The 18,570-nt window shown below is 40.3% G+C and overlaps 1 protein-coding gene across 2 annotated transcripts in view; it reads right to left on the bottom strand.

Annotated features, from left to right (window-relative positions):
• Nucleotides 1–15,625, bottom strand: part of EPS8 (EGFR pathway substrate 8, signaling adaptor) — a 64,837-nt gene extending 49,212 nt beyond the window's left edge. For both annotated transcript variants that reach the window (XM_077807488.1, XM_077807487.1), the window contains exons 1-8: nt 15,485–15,625; nt 15,133–15,282; nt 12,722–12,804; nt 9,640–9,776; nt 6,315–6,388; nt 5,264–5,390; nt 4,825–4,913; nt 2,739–2,813 (exon numbers count right to left, since the gene is read on the bottom strand). In XM_077807488.1, the coding sequence (XP_077663614.1) occupies nt 2,739–2,813; nt 4,825–4,913; nt 5,264–5,390; nt 6,315–6,388; nt 9,640–9,776; nt 12,722–12,804; nt 15,133–15,282; nt 15,485–15,610 (861 nt within the window). In that variant the 5' untranslated portion in view covers nt 15,611–15,625. The remainder of the gene's footprint in view (nt 1–2,738; nt 2,814–4,824; nt 4,914–5,263; nt 5,391–6,314; nt 6,389–9,639; nt 9,777–12,721; nt 12,805–15,132; nt 15,283–15,484) is intronic.
• Nucleotides 15,626–18,570: the final 2,945 nt, after the last annotated feature.

The following is an 18,570-nucleotide window of genomic DNA, read 5'->3' as shown; positions in this document are numbered from 1 at the left end:
ATTTGAATGAAGAGGGAACCAGACCAGGGGTAAGAGAAAGGAGTAGACAGTCTTACTAAGCTCCTTGTTCCTAAGACTGGAGTGGGAGTTGGGGAGAGAGGACAGAGTTCAGAGGGACTATGACTGTTTGGACAAGGAGACTGGGACTAGGAGCCACAGAGGGCAACAGGGGGTGAGATTGGGAGTCAGTTGGCAGGGAGGCAACATAGATTGTATCAGAAGTTGGAGGATGGGAGGAGGCTGGACTGATTGGGCAGGGAGACTGGGACAAGGAGCCAGGGAGAGGGAAGACACAAATTGGATTAGGAACCCAGGGGGGAAGACTGGGACTAGGGAATGAGAACCAGAGAATGGGCCTGGGACAAGGGAAAGAGTGGGTTGGGTGCAAGTTAGAGAGGACAAGCTTACAGTGGCAGAAAGGTCTGTGGCCACTAGAGAGATCTCCAGACCCTGGAATAGAACTCAAGTCTCACCATTTCTCTGCTGTCAGCAAATATCTGTGAAACCCACTGGGAAAGTGCATGTCTCCTCCCCCTCTAGTGCTGGTCCACATAGACGACAACAAGCTAGTATGGTGTCAGTCACTCCATTAGCTGAAGTGACAGGTCTGAGCTGTGGACCTTAAAGGTGCCAGTTCTGTTGATGAACTACGTGGGTGTCAATATGATGGAACTTCTGCTTTTGAGGTTTGATTTTTTAAAACCCTGGGCTATTAAACACAAACACTACGTTAAAAGACCGTTACTGAGACTGCAAAAACAAACACTCAAAAGTTAGGAAATTCTAGAACTAAGGTTGTCTGTGCCACCTTAATTCAGCCCCTTGTGCACATGCAGTATGATACAATCCTTAATTGCATGGTCACATACTCCCCCCTCCCCCAGGACTCCAGCTCACTCAGTGTACAAGATGGACCTGCTCTAGGTTGAATCAGGGCTGTGTAGCTCAAGAGGCTGTTGTTTATAGGACCTGTCTCGTTTGTTGTAGAAGTTGGAAGGTGACTGGGATGGACAGGCCTAGGCCTGCCCAAAACTAAAGGCCACTCCCTTAAAGTGGAGGAGCCACTGAGCCCAGTAGGCAAATGATTACGAGGGGCAACAAATGAAAAATTAGGCATAGGACTTAGGCTGAACGAGGCAGGGGACTGCAGGAACAGAAATGACAGTCTCATGGTTCAAGCAGTTGAATACTACTCTGGACAACTGGAGTCTATCTTTGCCACAAAATTCTCATGTGATATCACTTAAACCTAACTTTTCACAGGGATCACTCATTGTGCATTCCCCATTTTCTGGGTGCCTGACTTGAGACCCTGGGGTCTGATTTACAGAGATGCTGAACACTCACAGCTGCAACTGAAGTGAACGGGAGCTATACTTTGAACAAATGAACTGCTGTTAAGTAATCTGAAAAAACAGATCCGAGGTATCTCAAATTGAACACCTAAAATTAGTGGATGCTTTGACCTTAACTTCTCTGTGTCTCAGCTCTCCATCTATAAAATGCCACCTCATTTTGCTGGGGAGTTGTGAAAATAACTTCATTAATGTTTGTGAAGTACTCAGATACTGTACTGACGAATACCATAGAAAAGCCCAGGAGGAAATTAATAAGACTGACTTCCAAGCAGGGTTTGAATCGTGTGCAGTAAATAAGGCCTGGGACCACACACTGAACAACGAGGTGAAAAAAATATATTCAATACCCCCTTACTAAGTGTGGTCCATTCATTCTGTGCAATGAATAAGGCAGGGGTCCTGTGGAAAAAATAGTACGGGATTAAAGGCAGTGTCAGAACACATATGCAAAAGGGAGCTGATTTTAGGTTCCATAAGCAAATTTAATTCTGGCATTTCCTAATTTTCAAGTGCTTTTCGTTGCAACCTTAATAATATTCTTTTCACATAGTTTTTTGTGCGTGATGTGTGTGCATAGGAAGTAAAACTCAACTAATTAGCCCATAATCTTCTTTATAAAGCCCAGAGTTTGGAGACATATGGACCACAAGAAAGGGACATTCCACTGAATATGTAGACTAAACACTTCAACACTACGGAATGTTTATTTGAGTACAAGACAGTTGTGCTACTGCTAATAAACATTTTATCCTTATAAAAAGACCATTGAAGAGCCAACATTGCATTGAGCAACCACAGTAATCTGGATACAAGATGCTTGACAAGCTATTGGGGCTGGACAGTCTTATCACTATGGTCTTCATCTACCATCTTAAATTTGGACCCACTTTTGACAATTATTCTTCTAATACTATTTAGCTTCCTGGGTTTTAGATACAACATGATGTGTACCTTTGTATTGCCATGATCAAAAAGCATTTAACTCTCCTGCAAATGCTGTTTATTCCTCATTCTGGTGCATATGTATTTAATTCTCCTTCCACTTTGTGTAAATATGAGGTATTAGTTTTGAGTTTCTTTAATGTTAAGAAAAAAATCAGTAAGGGAAAAATGTAAATACATATGTGTATACACACACACACAACACACACACTTTAGAAAAAGGACAATTTAGCAAACTGAATTTATTTAAATGATGGAAATGGATATAAACAAAATTAGCATCCTGATTGTCTAGATATGTTCTAGTTCTAAAATAAATAAGTGATTTTTTCCCATAACTGGTCATCATTAACAATACATTTTTAGCCTCATATTTTAAAGGGTTCTAGAGCATTTAAACAAAGCAGGTCTGAAGACACACTGAAGATCAAATCTTACCATATTTAATGGTGTAAACAGAAAATGAACCAATTCGGGTGCACTAGGGTTCTGGATGTGGGACTTTAATTTAGCCTGGGGGGGGGGAAAGAGAGACAAAACAAATTGGTAACTTCTATGATGATAGAATAGTATGCAGTAGAATCATCCTTTAAAAGAAAGAACCTTAGTTATGGAATTAAAGTGCAGGTCATATTTATTTCTGCATTTATATATAGAATGTCAAAGGTTGAACAAAAATATGGGTCACTTATCCTTTGGGAAGAAGCATCCCATAAACTATAGAGCTGATTGGCACAGTACATCTTACAGTTGACCAAAGATGCTGGTGCAGAGGATTTTATGGTGTCCTTGGGGAAGAGCTGCTGAATGTGGGGGTCAGGAGAAGAAAAGGTTACAACAGCTTCAACCAAGGCCTCGTTACTGTGTTCAGCCTGGTGTCCTCAGACCCAGGGGCATGGAGATGGGGGTGACATCAAAGTGTCAGTGGTTCATAGATTTTGAGGCCAGAAGGGACCCCTGCGATTATCTAGTCTGACCTCCTGCATAACACAAGCCATAGAACTTCCCTGAATTAATTCCTGCTTCAAGTTCAACAACTGTGGTTGCAGAGCATGTAACGTAGGGGTAGTTTCTCTGTTGCCTTCTCAACCCTTACAAATGCCTCCTGGAGCACGTCCCCCCCTTCAGTGGGATTTCATTTCCCCAAGGAGAAATAGAAAAAAGCTGATTAGGCTCAGTTATTGGAGGAGGAGGACGACGACAAGTTCTCTCAGTGGCACTGCTGTCACAACCACTGAAGCAAAAAGCCAATAGCTGAAGGGAGGCACAGAGGAAATTAAGTTTTCCCAGTGATGCTCTGGGGCATATTGAGGAGAAGATGCCAAAAGTGGGTACCTGAGTTGGCAGCACTGGATGCCAATGGCTGGTGATGTTTAGGGCAAGAGATGACCACGGGATGGAGCACTCTGTGGCTAGTGAGGTTTATAAGAGAGGTCTCTCTTTAATGGCCTATTTGACCCATGTTTTTTAGTATATTTAACGGTAGTAATGAGCATAGAGAATCTGACAAGCGTAACTGAAAAGCTAAATAAAGAGCACAGCTGTGGAGGCTGGCGAGCATACAAGAGTGAGCTGTACATTTTCCTAACAAACCTCTCTAGAAACCAGTTAATATTTTCAATGTAAAAGGGTGAAACTTTATTATTATTATTGTTACCACTTCACCATTCATATGGCACCGCTGTAAAGTCTCTGCTGCTCTGGGTGGGGGTTGGAGATTGGGACTGCAGCCCTGAGCAGAAATGAAACCAGTCAAAAAGCCACTGCTTTTAGCCCTGGCCTGAATAGGGATTTTGAAGACAAAATCAATCAAGCACCATCTCTCAGGTCTACAGTAAGGCAGCTTGGCCGTTACTGGATGATGGGCTGAAGCAATGTGGGATTACACTAGAAGGACTAATGACTCTGCTGAAGGTGCAATCTGAGGCTTGCTGCCTCTAGGGGCGCTGCAACAGCTGAGAGTGACATGTAGGACTAGTCTCACTCAAAATGAGGCATTCCCAATAGTGACAAGAACATCCGTGTGCAATCACTAGCAACCACGTGCGTGGATGTGTGCTGGGTTGCAGATGTGCTAGGGAGTTGGTAGGCCAAAATTGTCTACTGTGGAGAAGGCCTTGAAGAGAGCCCAGGGGAAAGCATGACAGCGTGGTCACCATTCCAGGGGAAGGAGAGAGCTGTCTGGGGTCTATTCCCAAGAGATGCCTCTGGGGAAGCAGAGGTGCAATAAACACAACAACTTGTTAGTAACTGGAGCAACCAGAGAAACCGGATTTGAAAATAAAAAGGCAAATCTACCTTTCTCCCACACTTCCACCTGCACAATCATAAACTTCAAAAACATTTCTAGCACAGGAGGTGGTTGGCGATATCTGAAAACGTGTGGGTGAAAGTGACACATCAAGGTGCACTCAGAGCCAATTTGTAGCAGCAGGGAAAGAGTATGCTATATCTGACTTCAAACAAGCTAGGAAAAGTCGCCCCTGCCTGCCCCGGGGAGCCTCAGCTGCTGGCAGCTACTTACCAGAAGGTTAAAGCCATGCTTGAATTTTTGAAAACAGTCAACAAATTCATCTGGAGGTGGTGGCTTTGCACGAAGAGTGAGAACTCCCTCTAGAGAACAAAATGAAAAAAATATATAGAGATGTTATGGAATTCAGGACATGTATATTTACTAACATAGGCTCAGCTCTGCTGCCTTTTCTCCCATCGACTTCCAGAGAAGGATGGCAACAGGACTTGCTCGCACCGACTAGAACCCAATTTTTTTTAGATCTCAGTGTATGTCCAGACCTATTCCAAAGAAAACAAAGTGACTTGTCCAATTAAAGTGAATGAACAACAACAAAAACACAAAGCAATGCAATAAGAAAAACAAAACCACATTCACTAGCTACATGAATGACTTTTAAAGAACGAGGCAATAAAAAGACCTGGGGGCTGGGAGGGAAAACAACTCTTACCCCCAGGTCCTTTCTTTTTATTCTTCTTGGTTTTCTTTCTCTTTGAAAGTTCAGCAAATGCTTCAGCGGCTTTTTGAAGTTTGGTAACAAAATATTCAATGTCATCCAAAATATGGTTCAGAATTTGCTGCAGAAGAGATGAACAACATTAATGTCTCTGGCTAATCTGTGGCACAGCTAGTCATTTAATCACTTTGTTGTAATTTACAGCATCCTAGCAGCAGTCTCCTATGTTCATCATTAATTCCAGGAAGCACTGCCTATGCAGATTCATCATATGTCTGACATTTACAAATTTCTCAAGCTCACATTTTGCTCTATTTTCAATAGTTGTGATCATTAAAAGCTTTCAAAAGTAAGTATTGAGACTATTAAATTTTAAATTTAATTAGCTTTGAGTCGCACACTATGTTTCTCCCACGCAGCAAATGCAGAAATTTTGTTAAAACATAATTTTCCCTGTGATGCCATTTTCTAACAGCTGTAATTTCATATGCTCTGGTAAAACAAAGTATTAAAACGATTACTTGCTGAAATGCAGGGTTGCACTTTCCAGTAGATGTGACATTCTTCCATGAATGCAAAAAATTCTTTTCAATGCATAAGAGTATCACAGGAGGAGAAGGGACCAAGTGGGGGAAAGCATGTGCCCCAGTTCAGGAAAGCTCAAGCACTTGCTTAGGTCCATCCTTATTCAGGGAATAACACGTCAGTATACTTAACTTTAAGCATGTGTTTACGGTACATTGATTTAAAAGGGATTTAAGCACATGCCGAAGTGCTATCCTGAATCAAGGTCTTAGTGCACTCACATCTCAGACCTATAGCTCAAGTTCTCCACAGGACAGAATTGAATCTGATCTTGATGGTCTTATTTCCATCTTTTTTTGAGCCCTTTATAAGTCTATCACACAGTTTCGCACGACTGGCAAACTCTCACCTGGAACTGTGTTTTGCCTGTGAAAAAGACTCTTCCTGTTCTTGAAGCAACCTTCCAACATTTCAAGAATACTGAACACCACACTGCACACACACGTATATCTTAACTTACAACATCTCTGTCAATCCTGGCTGCCATCATCTCAGCTGTTTCTTCGTGCTCATGGAACTGTCTGGGTTTTTCAACTACAGGGGGCGGGGAGGAGAGACGAGACGTACACAGTAAAGGATATCAGAATCTAAGAGCCAAAACTCCACATATACACTAATCTTACATATGGAATCATTGAGCCAGGAGTGCAAGGAAGACTACAATGTTTATACCTCTCAACCTGCTGGCGCCCAAATGTAGAACACACCATGTGCAATAAAAACCCCACAACAAAGGGGGGAAGGGGGAAATTATGCAAGCAACTTAAAATGCTGTGAGATTCCTTCCTTTGGTGTAAAATAACTCTTTCTACAACTTGATTTCATGAATCCTTCTTTTTATGTAAATCATCTGCAACGCTAAAAAGGGAGGGGACATCAAATTTGCATGGAGCATAGTTAACTTTGCAATTAAGACAAGTGATATTCATAAAAATGAGGGACAAATGAGAAGTATGCTAATGTTTCCCTTGAAGAAGCATTTTAATACCTGATTTAAAACATGATCTACCTGAAACCACTGTACTGCACTCGAACTTATGTCTTAAAAAAACAAAAAACTTTACAATTCAAAAATGGCACGGAGAGATGAAGAATCTCTGTGGGCAGATTTATCTTGTATTTGTAGAAAATGCAAAAAAACCGTGACCTGTTTAAGGTGTTTGTTTGTTTCTTTGGGCTTTATTATTTTTTTTTTAAATCCAGTGTCAATATTTTGTTCCCATTTCTTAAGTGTCCACCACTGTAATAGCTGGGGCTTTAATTTTGTTTTTACTGAACACAGGGGGAAACGCCTCAAAATATTGCTTTTAAACAGAATAAAACAGGCTCAAGTTGCAATTGAGTGAGAGATAATCAGCTCAAAGGCTCATAATTATTATTAATTTATATTGCATTAGCATCTCAAGGGGCCAGTTCAGAACAAAGCCCCATTGTAGTAGGTATTGTACAAACACATAACGTATCCAACTCAGCCTCTGCCCTGAGGAATTTACCATCTCAAGGCCTGATCCCGCAAACAATTAAACACGTGCTTAGCTTTACGCATCTGAGTAGGACCACTGAAGTCAACTGAATACCTTCACAAATTAGGTTACTCATGTGTGTAGAATTGGGACCTAAGTCAAATGACAAAGTGGAGGACTGCAGACAAGATATACAACTGACTAATTATAAGTGGATAAAGTGTTGATTATCCTCATTTAGTCACCCTTAATTCACTGTTTTTGGATAACAATCGCAGCAGAAGTAGGTCTTGAGGAGGAGGAGGATGGGGATAAGGGATGTGATCTCAAGCATCAATTCAAGGAGGGCATTCCATATGAAAAGGGCAAAATGGAAAAAGGCATGGGGACAGTTGTGTGAAACCGACAAATCAGGCAAAAGAGGCTGGCTGAGAGGAGGGAAATGAAGTGATAAGATAGTAGTGCACAAGTATGGAAGGGCAGACTCAATTAGTGATTCTTCTTTGAAAACAGCAAATCTTAATGTTACAGGGAACCATTCTAAATTTGCATTTTTAAAAATAAGTTTTATTAAAGGCTACGGCACTTGAATCTACTTAACTGTGGGAGGTTTCAGTTATGACAATTTAGAAAATATCCGCACAAATAGAAAAAAATTGTATAATTATCAGGAACACAATTCAGTAAGAGTCCACTTTACAGAAAACACCACCACAAACACTTTTAAACGAAGAGAAATTCAAACAAAAGAACAAATTAGCCTTTGCTTGATGTAGCACATAATGCTGTGTGATGGTATGTAAAAATGTTCTGACCATTATTGCCTTCTGTGGACATTTTAAAGTGCTTTGTGCTGCACAGTTGTACACTCTGTTAACGAATACTTTCATTCAACAAACAGAAAATGGGATAAAAACCTTCATGAATAATGGATTCTTTTGCTTTTTTTATTTTAATAAGAAACCATTAAAAGTAAAAACGCCAAAAACTCAATGTACCCAAAATTATTCTTTAAACATATTCTATTCTACTGAAAGTAGTTGCATTATTTCCAAATTCGCAATAGTTTCAATTTTTTTCTGAGAGAAAGCAGGTTTTTCCATTACAGTCAAAAATCTGAAGCCCTGCACAGAAGATATGAATCATTCATATTTTTCATTTTTCTACAGTCCTGTTACACACTTTTGTTTAGACTTGTAAAGATGACCAGCCAATTTAGCCACACCATTTGCTTAAAAATGAAGAGAAGTGGAGTCCAACACCTTAGTCAGCTTTCTATGATAGTGATTAGCTGAGAAATAAAAAAAAACAAGCCAGGTTGCTGCCCTGAGAAATTTACCATGCAAGGGTTTGATCTTGCAAATTCCCTATTACTGAGCACAACATCACTGAAGTTACTGGAGCTATGCTGTGTAGTAAGTATTATGCACATCAGCAGGGCCATGCAGCAGCCTGACTTCAGTTAACTTTCACGGACAGAGTGTAGAATATCATGCTCAATTCTGGGTATTTCAATATCACAGAAATGGAGTAAACAAACAAATTAAAAAAAAAAACGAGGAGTCCAGTGGCACCTTAAAGACTAAAGACTGTTAGGGCTTATCTACACTACCCACCGGATCGGTGGGCAGGGATTGATCCGGGGTGGGTGTCGTTTACCGTGTCTAGTATAGACTGCGATAAACCGACCGCTGAGCACTCTCCTGTTGACTCAGGTACTCCACCAGAACGAGGAGCGCAAGCGGAGTCGACAGGAGAATGTCAGCTGTCGACTTACCGCAGTGAAGACACCGCAGTGAGTAGATCTAAGTACGTCGACTTCAGCTATGCTATTCATGTAGCTGAAGTTACGTATCTTAGATAGACCCCGTGCAGTAGCGTAGACAAGCCCTTAGTCCTTAAGGTGCCATCGGACGCCTCGTTGTTTTCGTGGATACAGACTAATAAGGCTACCCCTCTGATACTTGACACAAATTCAGAAAAGGAAAAATTGGGATGAATGAGACAGCTCGGACTCCGACAGCCATCAAATTGTCTAGACCATCAAATTGTCTCTCTAGGGAAGTGGCAGCTTGGGGCATTTAAAACTAGAGTGAACAAAACAGTAGAAGGTATACAATAGAGAATAGCCCTGATCTGCCCCATTGGGAATGGAGCAGATGATTCAATTGGTCTTTTCTATTTTTAGCCCCAGTTACCATAATCTTCATGGAGCTTCTGTTTGTAATTATTCTTTTTATTTGTTGGCAACATGCAAACATACTGCCCAAAACATTGCCAGTCAGTCAATTACCAACTCCGTCAATTCCCAGCAATACTCACAGTCTCCTTGTTCAGCTGCCCAAGCAGACCAGGCTGCCACTCGGCTTCTGACATCCACCTGTGTGACAGTACCTGGGGGAACAGGAGCGGGCGCTTTCGGAGGTGGAGGAATAGAGCTGTCAGCTTTGGAAATCATCCTAAAGAAATATAACAAACCAGAGATGAAGCTTGGGGAAAAAATTCTCTCCCTTCTAATGTGCCATTGGAAAAGGCAAGTGGGCGTACAGGGAAATCTCAGATACGTGACATGTCACTCTTTGTCAGACTTAAAAAGTTAGCAGTACTCAGGTCTGTCATTTGTAAGTAAATTGAGCATACTTGAAAGACTGCTCTGTGATAAACTCTTTCTATGAATATTAAGCATTGCTAACTCAGTACATATGAGAAACATGCACAAGGATACCAAGAAAACTATCCTTTGGTCATATGAAAAAGCCTGACAGAGTATAATTATCCATTAAATCCTTTCTACAAAAGAATGTTCAACCAGGCTATATAATTAGATAGCAGAGATGAATTTAGTGACTGGGACATATTAGGAGTCAGGCCACCACATGTAGAGTGGGGTAGCCTGGAGTCTTCATTAGAAGTAAGCTGACAAGAGGGAGCACCACAAATTCATTATCAAGCCGTTGATTTCCTAAAAGGGGCTGTCAACCACCTATTTCTTAAAGCTGAACTAATTAAACTTAATGACTGAATTTGGAGGGGTGGGAGGGAACCCCATCAACATTTAGTCTGACTCTGCTCACTACAAATGCAGGATTGTCCCCTACAGTACGTTTTCTAGCATTTTATCCCGTAGAGTTTTAAATACCACAAGCAATAGGGCTTTCCGTCATTTTCCTTGGCACGCTATTCAGCAGCCTGAGAGACCTTATTGTCAAACAGGTTTCTCCTCTGCCCCCACCATATTAACCCTATTTCTCCCCCCCCCCCCGAATTCTATATCATTCCTCCTATTCACAGCCTTCAAATATTGGTAAATGTGTCCCGTTTTATTCGTCTCTAGATTAATAATTACACATTAAATCTTCCCTCCAAAGTTAGTACCTCCAGTCATTCTTTTTGCTGTTCTCCATACTTCCTCCAATTTCTCAATATCTTTGGGATAATTTGGCATCCAGACTGAGGCTATGTCTACACTGCTCTGGCATGGCTACACTGGGATAGCCCCCTAGTGCGGCTGCTGCAGCGTAGGCCAACAGAAGGAGGTTTTCTGCCTGCATATCACCACCGCTTCCCCAAACAACATCAGCTACACTGACAGAAGCACTCTTCTACCTTATAGTGATGCCTACACTGGGGGCTCTGCCAGCACAAGTATGTTGGCTAAGGGGTGTGATTTTTTTCTAGCCAACATAGTTGTGGTGGCATATGTTTCAAATATAGACCAGGCCTGAATGCAGTATTTCCAGAGTAGTCATGATTGTGGGATATACGGAGGGACTATTATCTTCTTTCTCTGTGACTTCATGCCTGCACATGACGCCATAATGCATGGCGAACTCTAATCTGCCATACACTGTCGGCCTTTGCAGCCTTTATAGCATTACCGCTTCCTGGGTTCTACCACACAACATTCCATTTCAGATAATTTTTCCGAGATGCATTGACTTGCACTTTCCCAAACTAAATCTCGCTATTTTAATTTTCTGCATTGTTTCTAATGCTTCCAGGTCCTTTTGGTATTACTACCTTGTCCTCATACCTGTTGGAAACTGCTCCTAATTTAAGCTATGGTCTTCCACACACAAATGCAGCCATTTAACTTTAAGCCCATGAGTAAAATTAAGCATGTGCGTGAGTGTTTGAAAGATCGAAGCCTGTGTTACTATATGTGAACTCCATGAACACATGCTGCTTACTCCCTTTACCAGATCATTAACTTGTCTCCATTTTCCCCACCTGTACAATGTGAAATTAATACATAATTATCTTTGTATGGTGTTTTGAGAGCTACAAATGAAAAATTTTATATAAGCTAAGCACTACTGGGAAAGATTTTCAAAGGCACAAAGGGCAAGTAGGTGCCAAACTCCCATTTAACTCTCATACATGCCTTTGAAAATCTCCTCCTTTATTTCTGAATCCCCACGATACCTCACTTCTGTATTAATCAGAGAGTTTAAGGCCTGCAAAGCATGTAGTCTGACCTCCTGTATATCACAGGCCACCACCAGCACATAGCACCTGCGCACTAAAACTAACCTCCAGAATTAGACCAAAGTATTACAGCTCAGCAGAGACTAGACTATTATGTGCCACAGGGAGAGAATGGGAGGGACAGAAGTGCACCAGTGCCTGAGGCCCCCACAACGCCAGGAAACAGATTAAGTGAGATTCACCCACATGATCCTGGCAAGCAACCTGCATACCATCCTGCAGAAGAAGGTGTACCTCACCCTCCATCACGCCCTCAAGGCCACTGCCAATCTGACCTGGGGGGAAAACTCCCTCCTGGCCCCATATATGGCAATTAGTTCGACCCTTGAGTGTGTGAGCAAGAATCAGCCAGGAAAGCACCTGAAAGAGACTATGCTTGGTACCTCCTCACAGCACCAACCCACCCCATCCAGGGTGCCATCTCCAGCTGTGGCCATCTCTGAGGATTCAGAGAAAAGAAACAACCAACCAAAGAACCGAAGAAAACCCAGAATACATTTGGAGGTGGGGGAAAAAACCTGTCCTGACCCCTGAAGGTGACCACTTGAAGCATGAGGTTTTAGGAACATCAGACATTAATTGTCTCTGAATTCAATGCACTCCACTCCCCCATCCTTAACACATAAAAGCTGTTCTCATCCGCTAGAGGAAGTGGCCGCATTCTCCCAACTGAACACAGTTATGTATACCATTGGAGTAGGAGAGAGTTAAGAACAGAAGCCGTAAATTTAGACAGTGAGAGAGAGAAATAAATCAAGCTGTTGTCCCTGATTGTGGGTGTATACTATCCAGAAGATTACCACAAAATAGTAAAGAATAGTAGAGTTGGAAAGAGGAGAACAGGGGAGAAAAAGAAAGGGTGATTTTAAATTACTTTCTACTAGACTGTTCCTGATACTACCTGGAAGTTTTTTACCTGAGCGTGTCAAGCCTCTTCTTTTGTTTCCCTGCTTTGCTGTCGCTGATTGCACTTTCAATATCTTCATGAATAAAGCTAGCCTGCAGGGACAGAAACAGATGTTACCTGGCTGTCAAACACTTGAGTTGTTAACTATGCTAAATAGATAGGATTAAAAATATCCACCTGTTTGTTTTTAGGTTCAGGAACATACGTATCTAAAGAATTTTCTTTCAACTCTATTTTCAATACAGTTAGAAAGACACACACACACACACACTATTGTCTGGATGCGGATACAGATATCAGTGTTCGGATACCAAACTGTGCTCTAGTGCGTATGTTTGCAGTGTTGTTGTAGCCATGTTGGTCCTAGGATATTAGGGAGACATGGTGGGTGAGGTAATATCTTCTATTGCAGCAACTTCTGCTGGTGAAAGGATAGAGCTGAAGGACTCTGCAGTTCAGAAGCTTGTTCTCTTTCACCAACAGAAGTGGGTCTAATAAGAGATATTACCTCACCCAACTTGGCTTTCTGATGTATGTCTCATTTAAGCTGAAATGCGTCTGAACAGCTGTAATTATTTCAAGTCAACAATTATTGCCAGAGCAAATGAATTCTTCTTTCCTAGATGACTATAGTATTATGCAAAAAGAAAAGGAGGACTTGTGGTACCTTAGAGACTAACCAATTTATTTGAGCATAAGCTTTCGTGAGCTACAGCTCACTTCATAGGATGCAAGCTGTAGCTCACGAAAGCTTATGCTCAAATAAATTGGTTAGTCTCTAAGGTGCCACAAGTCCTCCTTTTCTTTTTGCGGATACAGACTAACACGGCTGCTACTCTGATAATATTATGTTAAGTTTTCTCAAGCATGTTAGTGAAAGGCATTGCACATCAATCAACAAATAGCAACAGCACTAAAGAGAAGAAAAGGAATGGTTGAACCCGGGGTCCCAACCTGGGGAAGCTCCAGCATCTACACTGACTTCTGTGGGCCTGAGTCCAACCACCCATATCCCAGAATTCCTAGTACCCATCCAAAATGTGGCCACTCTAGCCCCTTGTCCGTAGTGTAGCATGTGAAAACTTGACTGTCCACTGAACTTGGTTGTCCAAAGGACAAAGAAAGTTGGCCCACAGGATTGTCAAATACTTTTTGCAAACTCCCCAAGTATAAATCCAGTGGGGGACCCACCACCCTAACAGGATCCTGGGACCCTGGATACGAGCCCTGGGTTATCGTGCTGTGTGTAGGTGAAAGGGGAGTTAGGCTTGACCCTGAGTTTGAACCCTGGGCTTACACTGCAGTGTAGACACACCCATAGGCATTGCAATAAAAAGTTTAGGGAAAAAATGAGATGGGCACGGAACTTCCTTCAGTATGAACTTTGCCACTAACTGAAAACCAAATGTATATAATCTCAGAGTTTGTCTGCACTACAGAGCCTTTGCCTAGCTATGCTGGCAGAGTCCCCCTAGTGGAGATGCAGCAAAAACCAACAGAAGTAGATCTGTCAGCATGCCACCAGCCACACAAGTAACCCAGTCATCTTCACAAATGTTTATTTGAAGAAACCCTACCATGTGATTACTGTTATTAAAAAAATAAGGATACAATAGGGTGACTATAACTACTATGAAAGAAAATTTAGAAGTTCCATGAAATTACCTATTAGAATTTGAAGAAGCAGTACAAATTATATTACTGCACATGCCAAAATTGAGATGTACAATCCCAGAAATAAAGTCAAGTACTTTTAACAATTTTATTTACTCTAAAATATTGCTGGCTTATCTTAACTGGAAGCTGCAAACAAGATCTCTCTTTCTCTTGGTTTTGAGGATTTTACCTAGTAATATTCCCCCCTCTCCTGCTCTAGTTTTCTAATAGAGCACAAACCAATATTAGTCTGTATTAGTCTATTAGTCAGATTTAACTGCTCAACAAGAAAGGAATAGATGGAGAGGAAAAAAGCAGTAAGAACAGATATTTCTCATCAGCTTCTACGAATTTGTAATTATCTCTCTTGAGCTATTTTACACCATCTTCTTAAGAGATAGTATCAGTGAATATTACTAACATATACACACAAACCTCAGTGATCTACGAGCCTAATTTAATAGCTAAGCCTTGAACCTTACCCTCCCAAAATACTCTCTCTAGGAAAGATTTATATGGGTGTGCATTCTACTAAGGTTTCAAATATCTGAGATATCATTACCCTTAATGAATATACTATAGTATTTTTATTATCATACTAAGAAAACTTAGTATCGTCAATATATTAATGTTGAAGTACAAATGACAGAAGAAATGAACAAAGTACATTTTGTGAGGTGATATCATTGATTTTCCCCCTTACTGTCAATTCACAAAATTACAAAATTCAAGCGATCTGCAATGGGTCCCTATTATTGCCTTACCTTAACCTCATCACATTGGAAAAGATGAAGATCTGGCTTGTTTTGGGCTGGTTCTTTGCAAACTAGTGCAAGAATAGAATCATAATTGCACGTGTTCATCACAGCTTGGCAATGTTGAACTGTGCTCAAAGGAAAATTCTCCAGTTCATTCTGCAGGGGAAAGAAAAAAATCTTACATGTCTGGTTACCAAAAATTCAGTCTTGATCTCTGAAATGCTGCTGCAGTTTCATCCAAACAATGAAAATAATAAAGCCATAATTAAAATAATATAAAAAACCTTCAGACACTCTTTTTTGCTGCTGATTCCCTTCTTCCTTCCTGAAAATGAGAATGCCATTTACAGAGACCTACCTTTGATTCTAAGTCCACCAGACTGACAGCTTTGTCATCCACTTGAAGAATCATATCTTGAGTCCACACTTTGCCCTTGGCATCCAGCAACTTCAGCTTTCTTATTCCATCATCTACTGTTATCATAGCCTCTTTCCGGTCCAAAACAAAAGTGGTCAAGTGCTGATGATCGATACATGCGTAAAAAGATGCACACACATTAAAAGTCATTTTCCAAAATCAAATATCGGCACTAGTTACACTATAGTGAAACAGGATGACAAGCCATGCATTTAAAAAAAGAGTGCCTTTATTCATGACACATTCCATTGATAAGCTAGGATTTTTTATTCCATACTGTCACTTAAATAAAATCAACTGACGACTATAACCTACAATTTATCATCCTCTATCATTGTGTGAGTAGTTAAGCTACCTTGGATATTTTGACATTTATCAGGCATCACAATCAGGATTTAAAAAAAAACAAAAAAAACACACTCTCGAAACATGAATTTACCATGCATGACAAGTAGCAGCCTGGCACCTCTGGAAAGCGAAACACAGGCTACAGAAAGCTGACCTAGACTCTGTTAATTTGCCTCAACCCTGACCTGGGAGGTCCTCATATTTCTGTTAAAGCTGACAGCTAGCATACTAGTGGCAATGATGTGGTGTTCATTTGTTTCTCAGAGATACACCTTCTAGATAGACTGGCCACTCATTTCATATAGACTACAAAATAAATATTATATGGTAGTACTTTTGTTCACTACCAGCCTGGCATGTATTTTATTTTTAACCAGTGGCCTGCAGATGAAATACGATCTTGCTGCCATTGCTCCGGATCCATCCAATTTCCTTGCCGTTATGATTTTGCTACATTTATTTTCTAACGTGTCAACTATGCAAGGCTGCCCATAAACCACAACAGATCCAGTTTTACATTTTTATCCAAGAGCTCAAACTTTAACTCAGTCTCAATTATTTATTAATATGAATAAGACTTCATATCTTTTACATCATTTTAATTTTTAAAAAATTATTCAGTGTGTTTGCATCAAATACACAAAATGGTATACCTATTAACTGTGTAACCAAGACAGTGGATGTGGCTGCTGCATATGACCAAATAATATTAACACAGAAATGAAAGGGAATTGAAACAACTCAAAAGGTAAAATAAAATTTAGTAATGAGATTATACTCATTGTTCACATGGCAACACTTGCATTCCAAATACATGCAGAAATCTTTTATGCCAATACAGTACCAACACCTAACTTTAATATCTAAAGTAGCCAAAACCATACGGAGTCAAAAGCAACATAACTATTTCCTTGCAAGCAGACTGTGAAGGGGATCTGAGCAATAGAATGCAAGATGCTGCTGAGAACCATCAAACATGTAACAACAACTTACACAGGTACTGAATTTAAAGCTGAACAATGAGGAACTGTGAATTTATGGCATTGGCAGGACCTAATTTAGTCCCATAACAGTGCTGCTTGGTTACACAACAGAATGTCTACTGTCATATCAGAATAAGGCTGTAATATGTCATCTTATATTTTAAATGGTCTTATATGACAAAGGATCACAAAGTGCTTTACTAACAATATATGAGCATCCAGGACTTGCTTCCCTGAAAAATTTAAATGGATTTACTCCTGGGGTAAATCATGACAACAATATAAGGTAATTCTGCTCAGCAGTTTAGGGCAGGAAGCGAGAGATAAACTCTGCATTGCAAAGTAAGGGGAATTTGGTAGGCAGAACGTAATTAACCATAACAGACTGTAGCCAGCCCTGAAGTTAAGACCCCTGCTGTTGTGAAGAGAGTCTGAGCTCTCTGATGATGATGATATTTTATCAAAGCCTCCATTTTCCGTATCATCCAACATGGAGCTTCAGTAACACAGAGCATCTCAACACTGTGCCTGAAGACTAGAAGGCAACAAGCTCAAGGAGAAAAGCGCATCACCTATTGAATTATCAGCATCACTTCCTGAGGCACCTAGATTTTGCATAGATACATCCCTTCCCCCTGCCAAATAGTAACTGCAGGCAATCCTGCTTTTCTCATAAAATCTGACACAATTGTAGCCCATTTTGGTCTAGCTGCAGGATCCAAGACATAATCAAATGTATATTATACTAAAAGTGACATTTGCCTGGCAAAACATTTTAGATGATGTATATGTACACTGCTTGGGGGGGGGAGAAAACAAACCATTACATATTATGCAGAAATGTACTACAAAGAGTAAAACAGACCTTGCATTTTATCCTAAAAAAACATGTCAGGGCATTTGTTATTTTTCCAATTGGAAATCTCTGTCTTACCTCCACATGATACTGTGAAGTTTCGGATATGCTGCTGGCACTGTCCCGTGCATAATTCTTTCTTTGCTCTAAAAAATAATAATTAAGAGACTAATTCTTCACCTGCTTCCATGTTATGCTGAAGCTTATATCTTTTAAAACTGTCTCATAGATACCCACAATATTTTTATACAAACACAGAAAAAGAAAAGCTGTTACTTATCGTACTCAAAAGGAAAAGCCTTCACCTCATTGTAGCCTTGAGCACAACATATATCCACATGAACAATACCAGGAAAAAAGCCAGTAGGAGGCAAACAAAATGCTAGATGCAACAACTCAGAATACAGCGGGTTATTGGCATTTTAAGCATTGTTTGAAAATAATGTATTGTGAACTTTGAATATTAAATCATTGACTTCCCACTTATGTAGCTAGCAAAACTGATGTGGGGCTTTTCGTATATGCATTAACGTACTCTGAAACCAAGTTATATATTACTACTCTATAGCTAAAAAGCCCCAGGAATTAGCAGAAAAAAAATCCAAATCAATATTTTAAATACTGGGGTTTGAAACTGAATATTTTAGAAATTATTTTAAAAACACAAAAATCTGTTTTGCCTTTCTTTCTTTCTTTCCGACTTCTTAAATATTAAAAATAAATGAATTAAATAGGCAGAGAAAGGACAAATGCAGAAGATGCAGTACAGAACTACCACACTGAATTACTCTAACAGAAATCTCTTATATTCTTCTGTTATATAACGCTGCAAAATCAGA

This window comes from Eretmochelys imbricata, chromosome 1, assembly GCF_965152235.1.
Source record: "Eretmochelys imbricata isolate rEreImb1 chromosome 1, rEreImb1.hap1, whole genome shotgun sequence".
Lineage (NCBI taxonomy): Eukaryota > Metazoa > Chordata > Testudines > Cheloniidae > Eretmochelys > Eretmochelys imbricata.
Note: the sequence above shows the minus strand (reverse complement) of the source record. Positions and strands in the feature narration are given on the sequence as shown.